The following is a 17,758-nucleotide window of genomic DNA, read 5'->3' on the forward strand; positions in this document are numbered from 1 at the left end:
AAAGAAAGCTCAATCTCCTAGACAGCTTACATTTATAGGCTTTGCCTGAAACTTTTTTTTTTTTGCTTAATTTTTAATAATTTTTTTCTTTCCAAGCAACAAACAGATCTTCCCTATTTCTTGTAATGTATTTGTAACATTGTGCTCATGCAAAAAAATAATACTTGTTTTATTGCACTGACATTTAAACAGTTTTAGATTTGGATATTAAAACCATCCTCTGAAATTTTAATTGATGTTGCTTCATCCATATTGTCATTTCAGTTGGTGTGATATGATGATTTGTTTTTGGTAAGTTACAAAATGACAAGCATGTCCAGTTGACCACAGTTCAAAAATCAAGATTCTAAGCTTCTTGATCATGCACATTTTACTTTCATTCTTGCAACACGATTTGAATCTGATAGATACACCGTTTTGACGCAACTTTAATTGGATTCATTTTTTGAATTGTTTCTAAAAATAACAACCACCAAAAAAAGAAAAAAAGGAAAAAAAAATACTGTCCCACATCCACTGTTCACAATAAGGAAGAGCAGCAAGAATCACACTGACCATCAGTCAGGTGGCGACACTAGTAAACATCAAATGTCATCGAAATACCCAAGGGATGTGATCATCACTATAACCCATACTTCTGCAAGAGTTCAGATTGCCATTGGCGTTTGCGCTCTGGGAAATAATCTGGAATGTGGATTTTTTTAAAATCCTGAATACACTTTTTCATTTCTTCTTCCACACTTAGCTTCTCACAGACTTTCTTTTTGGAAAGATTTGTTTCTCGGGACTTGCTGATGAGTGTCTGAAAGAGTTCACTGTTTCTGCGTTTATCTGGTGGGGGCATCCATTGCACAGGGGCTTTTTTGGAGGGACGATCCAATGTTAAGGTGTTAGGTTGGTGAGCTGTAGCCTGCTGGGCATTGGGCGGGTTGTCCTGGGGAGTGCTGGCCTCGGAGTGGCTGTCACAGCTGGAAGTGGAGAGCTCATTACAGGAAGTCCCACTTTCACTTCCTTTATCTGTCACTTTGTCGTGTTTTCTGTCTTCATGTTCTTGTTTAGGTGACACTATTTTCTGAGGTGGTCCTGAAGAGAAAAAAAAAATGGAGCAGAACAATTAAATAAATTGGAAGGTCAAATTAAATAAGCACTGTATTTTCTATTTTAAATGAAGAACACTGATCATATAAAGAATGCTATTTGTTGTAGTAGCCAGCCTTTGAGATATTATACCCCAAACCTTGCAGCTTTAAGTATACATTGAAACATGCATCATGTTGGTTAATATTTCATAATAATAAAATTTGAGAGGTTTGCTTAATAAGCTTTTGTGCCATGATAGATCACCAGTAGCTTTATGCTGTAAAAAAGACATTTGTTATTTTAGTTAGAAGATCCTGAGATCTGAAAAAAATATTATATGTTAGTATCACGCTAGTTTTATATTTGTTTCATTAGACACTTGGTTCACTTCTGATCAGGACACTGTACAAGGTGGTGTCCTTGGTGCATACAGTTTGCCATTATAAAACAGGAAAGTACCATTGCTTTATTTTACAAAGTAGAGGTATTCTCTCAGCTCAGAGGTGTAATAGCATCATTTATACTTCAGGTGGTAGGCTGATTTAAATCTTACCCTTAGTCTCTTAATCTTGTTTCCTGTCTATTTTCTCAGAGAGAATTATGAAAGTGCTATAATATATAAATATGGGCCTAATATTATGGTGAAAGTATATAGTTGAAATATAGTATTTTCCCAAAATATGAGACTTAGCATTTGAAATAAATTACCTAGAGGACAGTTTTCAGAAAGTGTTAGCTTGCCAAAATAATTATTTCAAATATGCCAAGAGTTTATTTCCAAGAGAGAGCATATTTTATTTTCCTTGACTCCACTGTGGGATTAGGACATCCATCTAGCATTTATTGAGCACTATCACATACCCCAAAACAATAATAAAACCTTGATTAAATGGAGCCCAACCATTCAGAGATCTTAGGGGTCCAGATTATACTTTCTCTAAGACAACTTTTATGAACATGCTGTGTAAGTCGGCCTGGGGGAAGACATCAATGTTCTTTAAACATTATTCGGGGGATTTTACTTTGCATCCAGAATTGAGAAAATTTCTTCTAATTCATGGGGTCTGAACCTTGACTGAATAGTAGAATAATTTAGAAAGCCTTAGCTTATCATTCACTGGAATCAATCCGGAATGCCTGATGTCATGAGGAGCCAACTGGACATTGGGTCATTTGGTGGCTACAGGTAATTTCAATGTGCAACTAGTTATGGACCATTGTTCAATCAAATACATATCACATGAGTTAACAAGCAACATTGGTAGTTTACTCATAAGAGCGATGAGACAAATGAACAGATATATTTCATGAAAATTTGTAGTATGTACATCATGTAGCTGGTTGCCATCACAAATTTTCTTATTCAAAAACAGAAGAAACAAAGCCAGTTGCAGCAGCATATGCCTGCAGTCCCAATTCCTGGGGAGGGTGAGGCAGAAGGATTGCTTGAACTCAGATGTTCAAAAATAACCTGCGCAATGTAGTCAGAGTCACATTCAAAGATAAATAAATACATAAATAAATAAGAGTAAAAAGAGAACCAACAAGAGTTAAGTGGTACTAAAGTTTTCAAAAAAGCTTGAGAACTTCTTGCAGTGAGATTCCATATCTTGACTGTGGAGCTGGTTAGAAGACTGTATATGCTTGTAAACACTGATGGAATTCCATATTTTAAAAAAATGGAAGTTTTCTATGTGTAAGCTGTATCTCAATTAACTGGACACCCTACCAAAAGACTTTCTGAAACCACCTCAAAGCAAATGTATGTATATGAAGAAAGGTCTTAACCAATATTTCAAACTTACTTCATCTGCCATCCAGTAAAACTAGAATTAATGCTAATTTTTAAGACTTCTTAGGAAGAAAGTACACTAAGACATTTTTTATAGTTTTTGTAGCTATGGATTTTTTTAAATATTGTTGGATTTTTGTTGTTTCTTGAATCTCGCCAATTTTTATTTCATTTCTTCTGTCAGGGAGAATGGGACATTGAGGCTGAGGAAAGGAGTAGAAAGGTACATTGTTAACAATTCTGGACTGACCAAGGTCCCTGTCCACCCTCCTGTGTCCTGAGGGGCTTATGGACATGGTTTTTGTTAAGCTCCTTGCCTTCTGGTTTCTAGGTGGATTTGGCCAATGGCAAGATTAACAAGACAATACCTTCACCCCACCCCACTCCTGGAATTGCTGTATTATACATGTGTTGCTAGTACAAGAAGCCCAGATCTATCAAGTAGCTCTCAATTATCCCCTGCTTTTCTCTCCCTCCCCTTTCCTCCTCTTCTCCCTTCTTCTCAAATTCCATTGAGGCTCACACTTCAGGCCTGTAGGTCATTATTAAGACCAGGGTATTGTTCACACTCTGGTAAACCACTGCTATTAAGTTCTCTTAAATTATTACCCTGTTAGGTATTTCCTTTTCTCTTCCTGGGTCCCTGACTGATAAAGCCACACCGGCCATCAGCCATCATCTCCATTGATTAGAAGGGTGTTACTGTAAGGCTCTGATTTTTAGTGATACTGTATTTTGATGACAGCTGTACTGGGGAAAAAATGAGTTTGAAATCCCACTGAGCTGGATTCAATTTCTGGTTGTTTCGCAAATACTAGCCTTGTGACCTCGATTAAAATACTTTTCTCTCCTCTGCACATTAGTACTATTTTCCTCAAGACAATTTTGAGACTATATAATATTCCATAAATACAGAATCTAGTACAATTATTCTCAACAGAGAGAGTAAAAATAGGTATAGCAACGGAACTTGCTCAATGTTCATGCCCATGCCTGGAGACTTTATTTCAGTGTGCTGAAGGGGTTCTAGATAGTGTTTATGGAGATTGAGATGGTAGGGGAGACACAATATTTGCTTAATTATCTTTATGATAAATGTGATTCATGCAAGCACAAAACTCATCACCCTAAACAACACCTAAAGTATTTTTTTTTAGTCTTTCTGTCAATCTTTTGCATTTCCTTAACCAAAAATCTCTATTAGAGGAATATAAGATTTTCATTCCTTATAAAGACTAAAGGATTAAACTGCAAATACCTGTGCAAGCCAATTTACATTTAAGGGTCAATTAATGAGGAGAAAAATGATTTCATCTTAATAAGTAGGGAGATAGAGCATTAGATAGAGACACTCAGGCAGAAGAGTAATAACATGGAAATGGAAGACAGTACAGAGACAGGATGTTAGATACTGCCAAAGTGAATGCTTCATTCTGTTTCTGTTCACTGGGAGAAATAATTGTTAAAAACTTATGCCAGTGAGGATACAGAGTTATATAAAGTCTCTGTGCTAGCTAAATGTGTTACTATTATGCCTGATGGTATTATAATTTATTAATGAAAATAACCACCCCTCAACACATACAAATATAGATACTTGCTCTTGTACTGCAAGATGGAAGACCAAAGAAAACTTCCTTGAAGAAGACATCACAAGATCAGCCAACAGTTTGAGGCTGAGTACCCACTATGTGCCAGGTATTGTGCTAAGATCAAGGGACACAAAGATAAATAAGAGGAGGTCTCTGTTTTGATGAGGCTCACAGGCTTATTCTAACTCTATGTAGGTGAAGACAATTGGATGCAGAAAAAAAGACTGGATACATGTGGCCCAGGATCCCTGGAATTTTCAGTAAAGATGAGCTAAGATGCATTTCCCAACAAATGAGTCCTAACTGAATTTCTCATATGAAGTTTTTTATTAATTTATTCCAATTCTTTCTGTTTTCTTTACCACTCTTCATCACCTCTGTCTCTTTATTCCTTCCATAAATAAGATGGATCAGAGAATGCTCAAACATAGAGTCAACTTTATAGTATTGTATGATAACAGTTTAACTGTTTAGGATATTTTAGAATATCTGGAGACTTTAAGATCTACAAGGAAAAGATGGTGGAAACTAAAATTATTATGAATTTATAAGCAAGCTTTAGGCAAGAAGGATTACCAATAATACCAAATAGATAAAGAAGTTTGTATTATATGATCTAAGGGAAAATATTACCTTGATTTTGTCCACATTTTCATTATTTAGAATAATACGGAAATTCTCTGTAAAAATCATTAAGGATGACCAACAGCCTTCTTTTGATTTATGCCAGCACTTTTAAAAATTTCAAGTTGGTTAAGCATGTTCTAAATCATCATTGATAATATGGTAGATACAGATTGGGACTAAGGTATTTAACTTATTTATGTGCTTTTATGGCATGAAATTAAGAAAAGTAAATTTATTCATGGAAAATAATGATTTACTCTTGTTGCCTAGTTTTCTTGTGGATGCCTGCTAATTGTAGGCTTCTAGGGGTAATTTCAAACTTTAATTTTACATCATTCCATTCAGTAGTCCAAAACCAATTGAAATGCCTTAAGCAGCACACAAACGATAATTTAAATATCACTATGTGGGAACAGCATGACTATTATAAATCCTGCATCTCTTAAACTAATAAGAGAATTGAGTATATATTTGAATGATCTTCCCCCAAAGCATTTAGTCCAGTGAGATAGAGCATTAATCAGATCTGGCATAAAAGGGAAAAGGTAAATGTGTTCTGGAGGTCTTGTCAGCTGGGCTTTCTTCCATCACATAACAACACGTTACTAAGTATTAGAGCAACAAGAAATCAGAAAACAAGCAAATCTGTACCTGATATTTGTTTGAAAAAGAGTGAATTTTTAAAAGCATTCAATTCCATACATAGTTACACTTTAGACACTTTCAAACATTGGGGCAATTACTCAACTTTTCATTTTTTCATTTGCTGTGAAAACATATTGGACAGCTCTCCTGCAAAACCACAGATCATTTTCCCTTGGGAAGCACAGGCTTACTGACCCAACAGACCAGCAGGCCACCAACCTAGGCTGTGCTGCTCCTTGATTAATTGTTAAAAGAACTTGTTAAAGAATTATGTATGTGCACACCCGACATACCTAATAGTAATTTTATGCTATTTTTAATGGTGTGGGAATACCTTGGAAGATATTTATGTTGAATAATAAAATTAACATTTCTGACTATTTACACATGCCAGCCTGAATCAAAATACTTTTTGTGTATTAACTCATTTAATCCTTGTCATGATTATTTGAAGCTTAAACATAAGGAAACGGAGTCTGAAGGAATACAAGTCACTTGCTACAGAAAACTGATCTAGTAAATTGTTGAACTGGTGTGTGAATCAGAATGCACTATGTATCTTTAGGCTTCATTCTGGCTGTTGATGATTTACACACTAAGAATAGATGCATTAAACAGATGTAAGTTGATAGTATCTCCTAGAACTACATCTTTATGAACTTACAGAAAGTTGTCTTTGAACCCTAAAACTCTGTGGAGCACTTTTGTGGAAATAAAATTTATTTCCCTGTTCTAATATCTAATTTCTATTCATGGCAAGTTTTAAAATCTTTAATGTTTAATATTTAATTAAAATTTTATAGTTTGAAAAATCCCTTCCTATTCATTTTAACATGTAGAATTGTAGAAATTTATAACAGATGAGAACTTGGGGCTAATATCAAAATATTAAACAAGGACCAAGTGCTATGAATGTTAAATGACCAGTTAACATTAGTTGGATTGCCTGAGCCAGAATCAAACTCAGTTATACTGAAACAAAAAGGAAGAAAGAGGTAGTTTTGCCCAGTCATTCAGGTAGATAATTTGGTATAGAAATTGATTGTCAATATTTTTGTCTTTAAATCGCCACATGATTCCTGGGTAGTTCTGGATGCGGGCATGTGCAATAAGAGTAGCTCTATATTTTTCCTTAGAATACAGAAGCATTTCCAAATGAAGTTTGTGTACAACTGCACACTTGAAAAAACCCTTTATTTTAATCTCTTTACCTGCCTAGTGCTGATAGAAAAGACTCGGTATGTAAAATTTGTCTGCAATGGGCATAATTCCCAGAAGGGAAATTGCCCTTTAATAGTACTAAACTCAATGGTGTGTGAATGGTTATGTGGTACTTGAATAGAATGAACCAATCCATCTTAAATATTAGCACCACATGCTTCTAAGTATTAAGCAGTTGAATCAAAAAGAAAAAAACTCCATTTTTTCACAAACATTTATTGAGCACCTGTGAGATACAAAGTTTCATATTAGTTACAAGAAGAGGGACACACGTGTGCATACCCCCACCACAACCACAGTCCCTGATACCCGGTGGTTAAGGCTGGTCAGCTGGAGAAGTGCAGATGAAACAAAAGCATAAATCAATAGACATGCAGGAGGTAGGAAGGTGTAGAATGTGACTGGCACGAGCTAAGGAATGGAGTCATTCTTAATTCATCAATAGAATTTCTACAGAAAATTGAAACTTAGAGGCCATACAGGAGGTGTGTTCATCTTGGGGAAAAAACTATTCAAATGAGTAAAAATTAATTTCTATGAGAGAAAAAAATGAACTTATATCTTTATGTGTTCTATTATCTTCATTAGCATTACTTAGCCACTTTTAGGAGTTGAGGGTAATAAAAAAAAGTGAAATTAAAAGGAAAACATGTTATGGTACTCCTCTTTTCATCAGAATATGACCCTTATCAGCCTGTTCTTCTAATTATCACTATACTTGTTAATTTTTCTGGGAATTTATTTATTTATAGCATGTCTCCTAGTCCTAAATTATAAACTCCCCAAACAAGGCAGAAATTTCCTTTTAATTGTATTGTCTTTTCTTTCTTTTTAAATTTTTTTTTATTTTGGTACTGAGGATTGAACCCAGGGGCACTTAACCATTGACCCACATCCCTGCCCCCCCTTTTTTTTAAAAAAAAATATATATATATTTAGTTGTAGGCAGACAAAGTACCTTTATTTTTATTTTTATGTGGTGTCAAGGATACAACCCAGTGCCTTACCTGCACTAGGCAAGCACTCTACCACTGAGTCCCAACCTAGCTCCATCAGCCCTTTTTATTTTTTATTTTGAGACAGAGTCTTGCTAAGTTGCTGAAGCTGGCTTTGAACTTGCAAACCTCTTGTCTCAACCTCCTGAGCCACTGGGATTACAGGTGTGTGCTACCATACCCAGCTTACTGTGGTAATTAAATTAAATTACTTACTGTGGTAATTAAATTAGTTAAATATTCATATTTTTATTAAATTAATATTATTAAAAAATTACTCCTGAATTTCTATAGTAATGGATGTAACTATATTATTCATTTGGTATTTTGTATTCACCATGTTTGTGTTACTTAATATTCTTGAAGCTGACCACAGAGTAGTGTTTTAGTTGGGTTTTTTATTGCTCTGACAAAATACCTGAAATGAACACCTATAAGAAGAAAAAATTTGTTTGCTTCATGTATCCAGAGGTTTCTGTCCATGTTAGTTTCCCCCACTGCTTTTGGGCTTTTGTTGAGGTAGAACATCATGGTGGGGAGAGTATGGTGAAGGAAAGCTGCTCACCTCATGGCAACCATAAAGCAAAAGAGAAAGACAAGAAGAGACTGGGGCGCCAATATCTCCTTAAGGACATGCCCCCTAAAGACCTAACTTCCTCCTAAAGACCTGGATTCTTACAAGCTCCACCACCTTCTAGTAGTGCCACAGGCTGAAAGCAGATCTTTAGTACCGGAACCTTTGGAAACATTCAAGAACTCAATAATAACAAATAGTAAGAATGGGTTCCAAGGTCACATTTTTGGTGTGCTATTTCCCTCCAAATGTTATAATTTCCATGAGAGCAGAGACTGTATTTCGTGTTTGTTTCACCAAGGGTGTTCAGAAGGCTGGTGTGTTTTATCACTGAATAAATAATACTAACACCGTGAGTAAGCAAATGTAATATAGCATTAGGAAAAAAAAATGTGAGAGTAAATATATTTGCTTATTGGAACATATATTCCAGGAAATTCCAAAAGTAATCTTGTTGTCTTTCTCCTAAAGATTCAAAGCCTGTTCTAAATGTTGCTTTCAGCATAAAACCTTCCATTCTCCCATATGGATGTGATTTCTTTTTAATTCCCTTAACAATCCATAGTAGTTTGTTTGAATCTATTTCCAAGTACTGCACAAATTTGGTCTTAAATAATAGCTATTTCTGTACATTTTAACTGCCATCCTTGTTTTGCCTCACAAAATAACACACACACACACACACATACACAGATACACACACACACACACACACACACACACACACGTACTACAGTACCTCATGAGGCAGAGGTTCTTTCTCTTTTATTTTTGTATTTCCTGAAGTATCTACCACCCATGACCCATGAAAATTCAGTGATCATCAAACTGAATTAAATAAAATTAGTAGTATTTATAAAACCATATCTAATCACATAGGAAATTGTTGTATTCTAAATAAACTCAAGTATAACTAAGCTTAACTGGTATAACAAAAACAAACAAAAAGCCAGGAAGTAGAACAAAACAAACCTTCAGCAGTGAACCACAAGACAGACTTCATAGGCTCTTTAGTTATTAAAAATGCCAATCCCTTGGGAAGGTCCCTGCATTATCCCTTCTAGCTTATTAAGGAGAAACACACAGTACTCCAGAACCATCTATAATGAAGAAAAATGATTTCCTTTGCTCTGCAAGTGGATTCTACATTATTTACATGATTTTACCTGATACTTGCACCTAAACAAGACCAGTACAAAAGATATCAGGGATCCTCTTGGAAGACTGTTATAGCCATCTTGCAAGAGTTCTTCATGTAAAATTTATCACCATGTTGCATAGAGCTAGGAGTCTGTGCTATAGTCACCCTTCTTATGCTTCATACAAACACATAAATGAAGGCTTTTTTGGGATCCTGCAATTAAGAAACAACCCCCCTGATTGTTCTAGGTTCCCAAGTCTGAATCCTCCTGTCCTTATTACTGATGTCACAGCTTTCTTCTCATGCCCAGGAGGCCACCTTCTCATGACCTCCTCTTCACAGGCACAGAGTATATAAGAGCATGATTTATCTGTTTTCCAAATTTGTGAATAGAAACCTGTGTATGCCTCTTGTTCCACATCTATAAAACTTGGATCATAACGTCTACAAGGTGCTTGGCAAGGATTAATGAGATGTTGTTTTTATACCACATCTGATGGCACTGGGAGGGGAAAAAGGCGCTCTGTAAATATAGGTTGGGGGTACACTTATGATGTGCTGTGCGGAACAAATTTATATGAACATAAAACCATGCTGGTCATAAATCATGGTTGTTTGTTATACAGTACTAAACAGCTGCCTGAAGCTCCAGACAAATCTCTTGGTTTTAACAGTGGAAGCAGAGTTTGTGAGGAGGCAAGGATAAAAATAAAACAACACAAGCTAACGCTTGTGTACCAAAAGCAGAAGCAATCACCGGCAGAAAGCCATAGTTCCCAGGAATTTTGTCAGATCTTTTCAACTCTGGAGTGTCTGCCTGCCAATAAACATTTTCAAGTATTTCCCATAATGTTCTGTGAGATGCGACTTTTTGTGAACTGCTGTACTATTTAATGTGAGTACCACCTCTTTTCACTTTGAGATGTATGAAAGTGCCTGTTACAGAGGAGGCAGGGTGCAGAATCACTACAATGAATGGAAAATGAAAGCATATATGAGCATAGCAGAGCTTAATTTCACTTTGTGGTATACTAAAAAAAAAAAAAAAAAAGAAAAAAAAATGTTGCCCTATCTTTGAAAATAGTAAACCTGAACTAGAGGTGAGGTTCTGAAATGTAATGCCAAATGCCAAAATAATTGTTTAAAACTCACTTTCTTATTTTGCTTAAGAATGAATAAAAATGTGGGCATCTTCCTCCTAGAGTGGGGTTTCATGTCAGGAAATGTGAAGAACTTTCTAGTAGGGTTATAAGAGGCCCTAGAAAAGACTGTAGGTCCTAATATCTGGAATCCATAAGTGTCACTTTATATGGTAAACATCTTTGCAGGTATAAGTAAAGATTTTAAGATTGTAAATGTATTATTGTGGATTATCTGGTTGGGTCTTAAATTTAATAGCAGGTACTTTCATAAGATAAAAGTAGAGGGGAACCCGAGAGACACAGAAAAGGTGGAGAAAAGGAAAAGTGATGTGCCCACAATGGCAGAGGTTGGAGTAATGTGGCTAGAAAGTAAGATCAAGGCAGACACCAGAACTTGGAACAAGCAAACACCACATGAAATGTTGCCCAGGAACAACTGGAGGTAGCACAACCTTGCTGACTTCTTGATTTCAGCCTAGTGAAACTGACTTCAGGCTTCAAGTCTCTAAGGCTATGAGAGAATAAATTTCTGATTTCTCTTTCTCTCTCTCTCTTTTTTTCCTTTTGGTACTAGGGATTGAAACTAGGGTACTTGACCACTGAGATAATTCCCCAGGCCTTTTTATTTTTATTTATTTTTTTTTATTTTGAGACAGGGTCTTGCTAAATTGCTTTGGGCCTTGTTAAGTTGTAAAAGCTGAGTTTAAAATTGTGATCCTCCTGCCTTGGCCTCCCGAATTACTAGAACTGTAGCATGTACCACCATACCCAGCAGTCTCTGTTTTTCTTAAGCCACTAAGTTTTGGTTAGTTATAGAAGCCACTGGAAATTAATATAAGTCCATTTAGTCTAACATCTGGCTCTTTTAGATGCTAAGTTCTCTTATATAAGTGAAGATGATATAATCCTTAATGACAGGATTATACTGAATCTGACTACAGGATCTTAATTTCTTTATTAAAATAAAATGTCTTGCAGATTCTGTCAGGCCATCACCCTGTTTCTGTGCAAGCTCCTCCAGTAATGATAAGCTCAGAATAGTGTATTGCAAATCACTTTTCTTTGGGAGTATCCCTAATTTTAGAACATCTCTCTAGTTATAATTTTTTCTCCTCAAATAATGCCATCCATGGGTCCTGTTTCTATCTTTTGGAGCAACATAGAATGAATTTTCCCCTCTTTTAACACAGTCCTTATTATTTTGAAAAAGATTATCACATATTCTAAGTTCCTCCCAGTTACATAGAGGAGCCACATTTGAATGAGGTTCACAGTCTCCTTATACCATCTCTGCTCCCACAATACATTATTTTCTTCCTCTTTCTACAAAAACAAACATCACCACCTACTTCCTCATTCTTACACACACACACACATACACACACAGAGACGCACACACACACACACAATCATTAAACATGAGGCCCTTGTCTTTAGCAGATTCACACACACATATCACTAGCACCTGATCACTCCTTGAGGTTCCAGTCCCATGACTTCATTGCCTTCTAACCTTCAAAAACTATATGTCAAAACATAATCTCATTATTTTTTTCCCTCTAAACTTATTATCCTTCCTGTGATTTCTGTTTTTCTTTTCTTTTTTTTAAAAATAAAGGCATCCAATTCTTCTTAATCACCCAGATTTACAATTTGTGACTCATCTTCACTCTTCCAACTCCTACCCCTGGACTGTTTCCCTTCCTAGGTGATTAGTCACCTGATCCTACTGAGTAAACTTCATCCTCATGGTTATGAGCCTTTATTAACTGAATCTATGGCAAGAATTCCAAGAAATGCTTTCTTCCCTAGACTCTATGTCTAATTATCAATGCTCAGATCAAGATCCCAGCTCCACACCAGTGAAATATAGCTCTTAATATAATACCTATTCTAAGATGTTAACACCTTTCACAAGCATCCAAATCTCTTAGCTCCACAGACAACACTTCCCATGGCCTCGTCTCAGCTTTAACTCCAAAACTCATTTTGTATTGCTTCCATCCTCTGTCCAAACCTAACTGGAGGAATTAATATTATCCTAAATACCACATGTATTTGTATTCACTATGTGAATGATAGTTTGGTTTCAGTTTTTTACTATACTTGCATACATGGAGCAAACCGTTATTGGTTCTGTGTGTATGTGTGTCTAAGCACTTACTCGATGCCACTATGCACTTAATGTATTCAGCAGACTCCAGATTTATAACCTAGACTGGCCATTATAATATCTTACCAAGCCAACCCCATAATCTATGGAAAGAACAGGGCTTGGCAGGCAAATAATCTGGATGGGGCACTAATAGCAAATATCTGGGATACACTGAATTCTCTTTGAGGGGGAAAAAAGAGAAGGTTGTTTCATCCCTTTCCAAAAAAGATGTGCCTGCATGTGACTGAGTCTCCCAGTCTCAAAGACAGGAGGGGAGAAAGAGAAGACACCCTAGCAGTGAATGGGTATCTAGATCACTAATTCCTCTGTGCTGGTTTGATAAGTAGTGTTAGACCACTAACTTATATATAGTGTTATATAAGTAGTATATATATATATATATACACACACACACACACACACACATAAATCTTATGAGGAAAATTTCTTTAAAAAACTTAACTAAGTATTGCATTAGATGCAATTAACTTTGAAACACAGATGAAACTTTTCTTCCTGAAGCAGGTTGATGGATGTACTGGCTGTATGTGTTATTGGAAAACTTGTAACACTTCTAATGTGTAAACTTAACTTTTTATGCACATTTTAAGATATATATCAGAAAATTTGGGGTAATTTGGAGTAAGGCAGAGAAAAATAATAAATCAACATGTATTTCTGAGAAAATTATTATGAGACTCAACCTACAATTCAAAGAATCCAAACTGTTGTACTACTATTGAAGTCACGTACCTCATCTATTGTGGCCAAGATGGGTATTATTGATATCATTATTATTACTATTATTACAATTATTGTCCTCAACTGAGCTCCTCATACATTCTGTGTCCTGGAGAAAAAGATCTATTTCAATCAAGTTAAACACAAACACACACATATGTGTGCACGCACACACACTATCTATCTATCTATCTATCTATCTATCTATCTATATTTTACTTCAATATGAAAAGTGGGGTTAAATATAGAAATCAATATTATTTGTAGTGAAATAAGTGTCTCATACAATTCCATAGCAACATCTATTGTCACCTTTTTCTGAATAGCCACTTTATGTAGAACAAAATGAACTGAGAGATAGAAACTTAGTGATGGAGTCAGGAGACAGCATGTGTACACATACATTCTCTGAGGCTGGGGACTGTACTAAGGCCTTGCATCTTCTAAACCACTCACTATCAGTCAGGTACCTGCCTCATGCACTACATGACACATCTCATTTACACCTCACAATCACCTAATAAAGTAGGTGCTTATTATGCCTATTTTCCACATAAGGGAATTGAGACTTAGGTTATGAAACTTAACAGGTCATATTTGGAAGTGGGAGAGGCAATATCCAGCCACAAATCTGTTTGACTCCAGAGCTTATACTGAATAAGTTCTGGAGATAAACTGCCTCAAAACTCCTGAAATTGGTGTTGAGACCAGTTTCCTTGAAATCTTAAATTAGAGCTATTGTTTCTTGTAAATTTCATGCTCTAAGAAGATTAAATCAAGATGCAGGTCTGTAAAAATTTTGAAATAAAAGTGTGGAACTATACCTGAGTGTTAGTATTTATTTAGGTCATTTTTGACATAATATTATTTGACATCATGACTAGCCATTGTAACAGAAACTAAATTTAAAACGTACATGTAAAGATGTGGACTACAGTTTCTCTGTTTGTTGTGAACCTTACTAACTGGGACCATGCTATTTAACCAAGCAATTTCTACTTATCAAATTTAAAGTTTTCCCATTTCAAAATAATTGCTTAAGTTGGATATCCATTGATGTACACATCTTTGTAAATTCAGACCAATAATAAAAGGCTATTTGATATTAATTAAATGGGCTCAACATAAGTCACAACTATGGTTCAAAGGAATAGTGTATATTTGTAAAGTGAACCCTACTGTAATTTTATAGAGTGAAATTAATAAAATAGACAAGATGTTGAAGGGACATCATAGAGCAGAGAAGGAACAGCAAGGAGAAAGGAAGTATCTTAGGATTTGGGGCATGTCTATACTATATTTTCAAAACTATCAAAGTAATATTTGTACAGTAAAACACCTGTAAGACTTAACCTTTCCATGATGTGCACCTCTTGATTAGAAAAGGTTCTGACATAGGCCACAAGTTTCTGCCAAGGGCTTTCAGGGCTTAATTAAATAATGAGTAGATCCTGTCGCTGCAGAGCTACCCTGAACTTTCCATGTCACCTCAGAGCATGCTTTAGTCTAAACCCAGAATTTCAACAGCAGATAGAACATCATTTTTCTTTTTTGATATTAAAGTCTTATAAATTAAAAGTTGAAGATTCTAAAATGCTGCCTATGAAACTATTACAAGCTAAAAAGATGTATTGGTACAACATCTTAGTGGATCAACCAAAATATTATGTCAAGGAAGAATTTGCATGGATGATACTTTTGGAAAAATGTATTTAATTAATAGTTGTGTGAGTTATTATTCATTAAAAGCTTGGAAATATATTTCTTTAAAAATACATGAAGCATTAGTAACAGAGTATGTTCTTGACTTGACATGTATTGAATAACTTTCCATGAAGTGCTGATAGCACAAAAACCACAGAAATGCATAGTTTGCTTTGACTTCATATAGTTCAGTGAAAGTGATCAGAGATGTCCACTTACAGTTAACTTTCCAAAAACTACTTAACAGAATTATGAGCTATTTGAAAGAAAAATTCAAATATATTCATTTCTTTTAGAACAAAATTCTCATAATAATAAATGAGAATTGTATAATTATTCAATTACAAAAACTAAATATAGAGATTATTAACTAATTGAGAATTGTGATTTACAATATAATTGATTTAAATGTAATTATATCAGTATATCGGCATTACAGAGGAATCAAAAATATCTGTCAAATTAATGATTAAGGGGCTCACACTCCTTTATTTATATGGTCAGCAACAGTGTCTGCCTTTAAAGTGCTATGAACTCTTCCCCAACAAAAGGTCAAGGCTAATGGTCAAAGGAAAGACAGAAAAGATTCTGATTTTATAGATCAAAGAGCATATGAAAATAGTTCATGTTTGTTTTTAATTTGTTTTCTGTCAGTTGGTCCTCTATGATTACAGAAGATGCAACTAAAAATTTATAATTAAAATCTTTAATACTATGTGTCCAATTGCTCTACTCTTTATCTTATTAATTATAAAAAAAGATTATTTTATAATCCAATTTGTGGTAATACAAGTTTCATTAAAAATATTACCTGTTGGCACACAGTGCTTTCTATAGATAACTCAAAGTAATTAAGGAAAAATTAATTAAATCCATTCCACTTTTATTGGTAGTACATATTTATAGAATATCACCAGGGAATATGGTTTCAAGCTTTCAACTTTATAGAAACTGCAAAATATGCATTCCTTTGGCATGATATGGTCTGGAAGGCATAGGAAAAAAGGAAGGAGATTGAAACAAGATGGTGGGCAGTTTCTTTTGTATTATTAAGTCTGTTGCAAAACCTTTTATAAATGTTATTGGAGCCCAGTGACTCAGGAGGCTGAGGCAGGAGGATCTCAAGTTCAAAGCCAGCCTCAGCAACTTGGTGAGCCCCTAAGCAATTTAGTGAGACCCTGTCTTGAAATGAAAAATAAAAAAGGCTGGAGATGTAGCTGAGTGGTAAGTGTCCTGGGTTCAGTTCCCAGTGCCCTTCTTAGCAAAAAGAAAAAAAAATGGGACAGGGAGAAGATAAATAGGAAAGGGAGAAGAAGAAAGCAAAGGGAGAAAACATCCAATTTAAGCAGGAAGGAGTAGGAAATTTGATTAGATTTGCATTCTGTAGTGATCATCAGACTTGGGTAAGAAAGGAACAGCTGCCTCATTGCTTTCTAGGTGCCAGATAATGACACTTTAAAGTAAACATAGGTGTCACTGTGGTGTTAATGGAGCAGAGTAAAAAAGTTGAGAGAACTTTAGTGTAAAAGCCAACAGGATTTAGTGATGTCTCATTGTGAGGACAGAGGAGGAACCTGCAGGGAGAGGGAGAAATCAGTGATAATGATCATCTCTGGCCTTCATAGTAAACTGGAAGAGAATGATATATTGAGATTGTAGATATTGGAAGAAAACTAGGTTAATGAGAAAGAAAGAAAGGGGACAAAAAGGATGAGTTCATCTGCTGTAAGCCTATTGTATTTGGAGAGTTCAGCACATCAAGTGCAAATTCAGGTACATACACTTGTCCAAATCTCATACATACATTTGGACATACAATTGTCAGAATCTCAGAAAATAAATTGATCCTTAAATTTAAGAAAGAAGAAGACAAAGAACATAAGGGGAGAACTGGAAAAAAAAGAAGTCATGAAGTCATGATATTAAAAGATTACTAGCAATCTGGAACCTAGAACCCAGATGGTTACAATATACCAAGTGAGAGGGCTAAGAGAAAGAAATAGCATACTAAAGATTCTTTCTTGTTCAGAAAGAGAATGTAGATCCTGGTTAGAACCAAGAGGGAAAATAGAACAAAGCAAGTGAACAGTAAAACACACATTCAGAGCTTGGATAAAATAAGCAGGTTACATTAACACCAAATAAGCAGAAAGGGAGGGTGGGGCACTGACAGCCTCAAAGGCTACATTGTCTCTTCTAACAGGAACTGACTTGGATGCAGAAAGAGCAGCAAAATACTAAGAACACAAATGACCAAAGAATATTGCCATATTGCTTTTTATTCATCATTATGCTGAAAATGATGATAAAGAAAGAAAAAGAGAAACACATAGTACTTTTTCTTTCAGT

General features: G+C 35.3%; 1 protein-coding gene across 1 annotated transcript in view; it reads right to left on the bottom strand.

Annotated features, from left to right (window-relative positions):
* Positions 1 to 622: 622 nt before the first annotated feature.
* Kctd8 (potassium channel tetramerization domain containing 8) overlaps positions 623 to 17,758 on the bottom strand; it is a 230,963-nt gene continuing 213,827 nt past the window's right edge. Inside the window, exon 2 of the mRNA XM_076865049.2 lies at positions 623 to 1,083. Coding sequence (XP_076721164.1) covers positions 623 to 1,083 — 461 coding nt within the window. The remainder of the gene's footprint in view (positions 1,084 to 17,758) is intronic.

This window comes from Callospermophilus lateralis, chromosome 8 (genome assembly GCF_048772815.1).
Source record: "Callospermophilus lateralis isolate mCalLat2 chromosome 8, mCalLat2.hap1, whole genome shotgun sequence".
NCBI lineage: Eukaryota > Metazoa > Chordata > Mammalia > Rodentia > Sciuridae > Callospermophilus > Callospermophilus lateralis.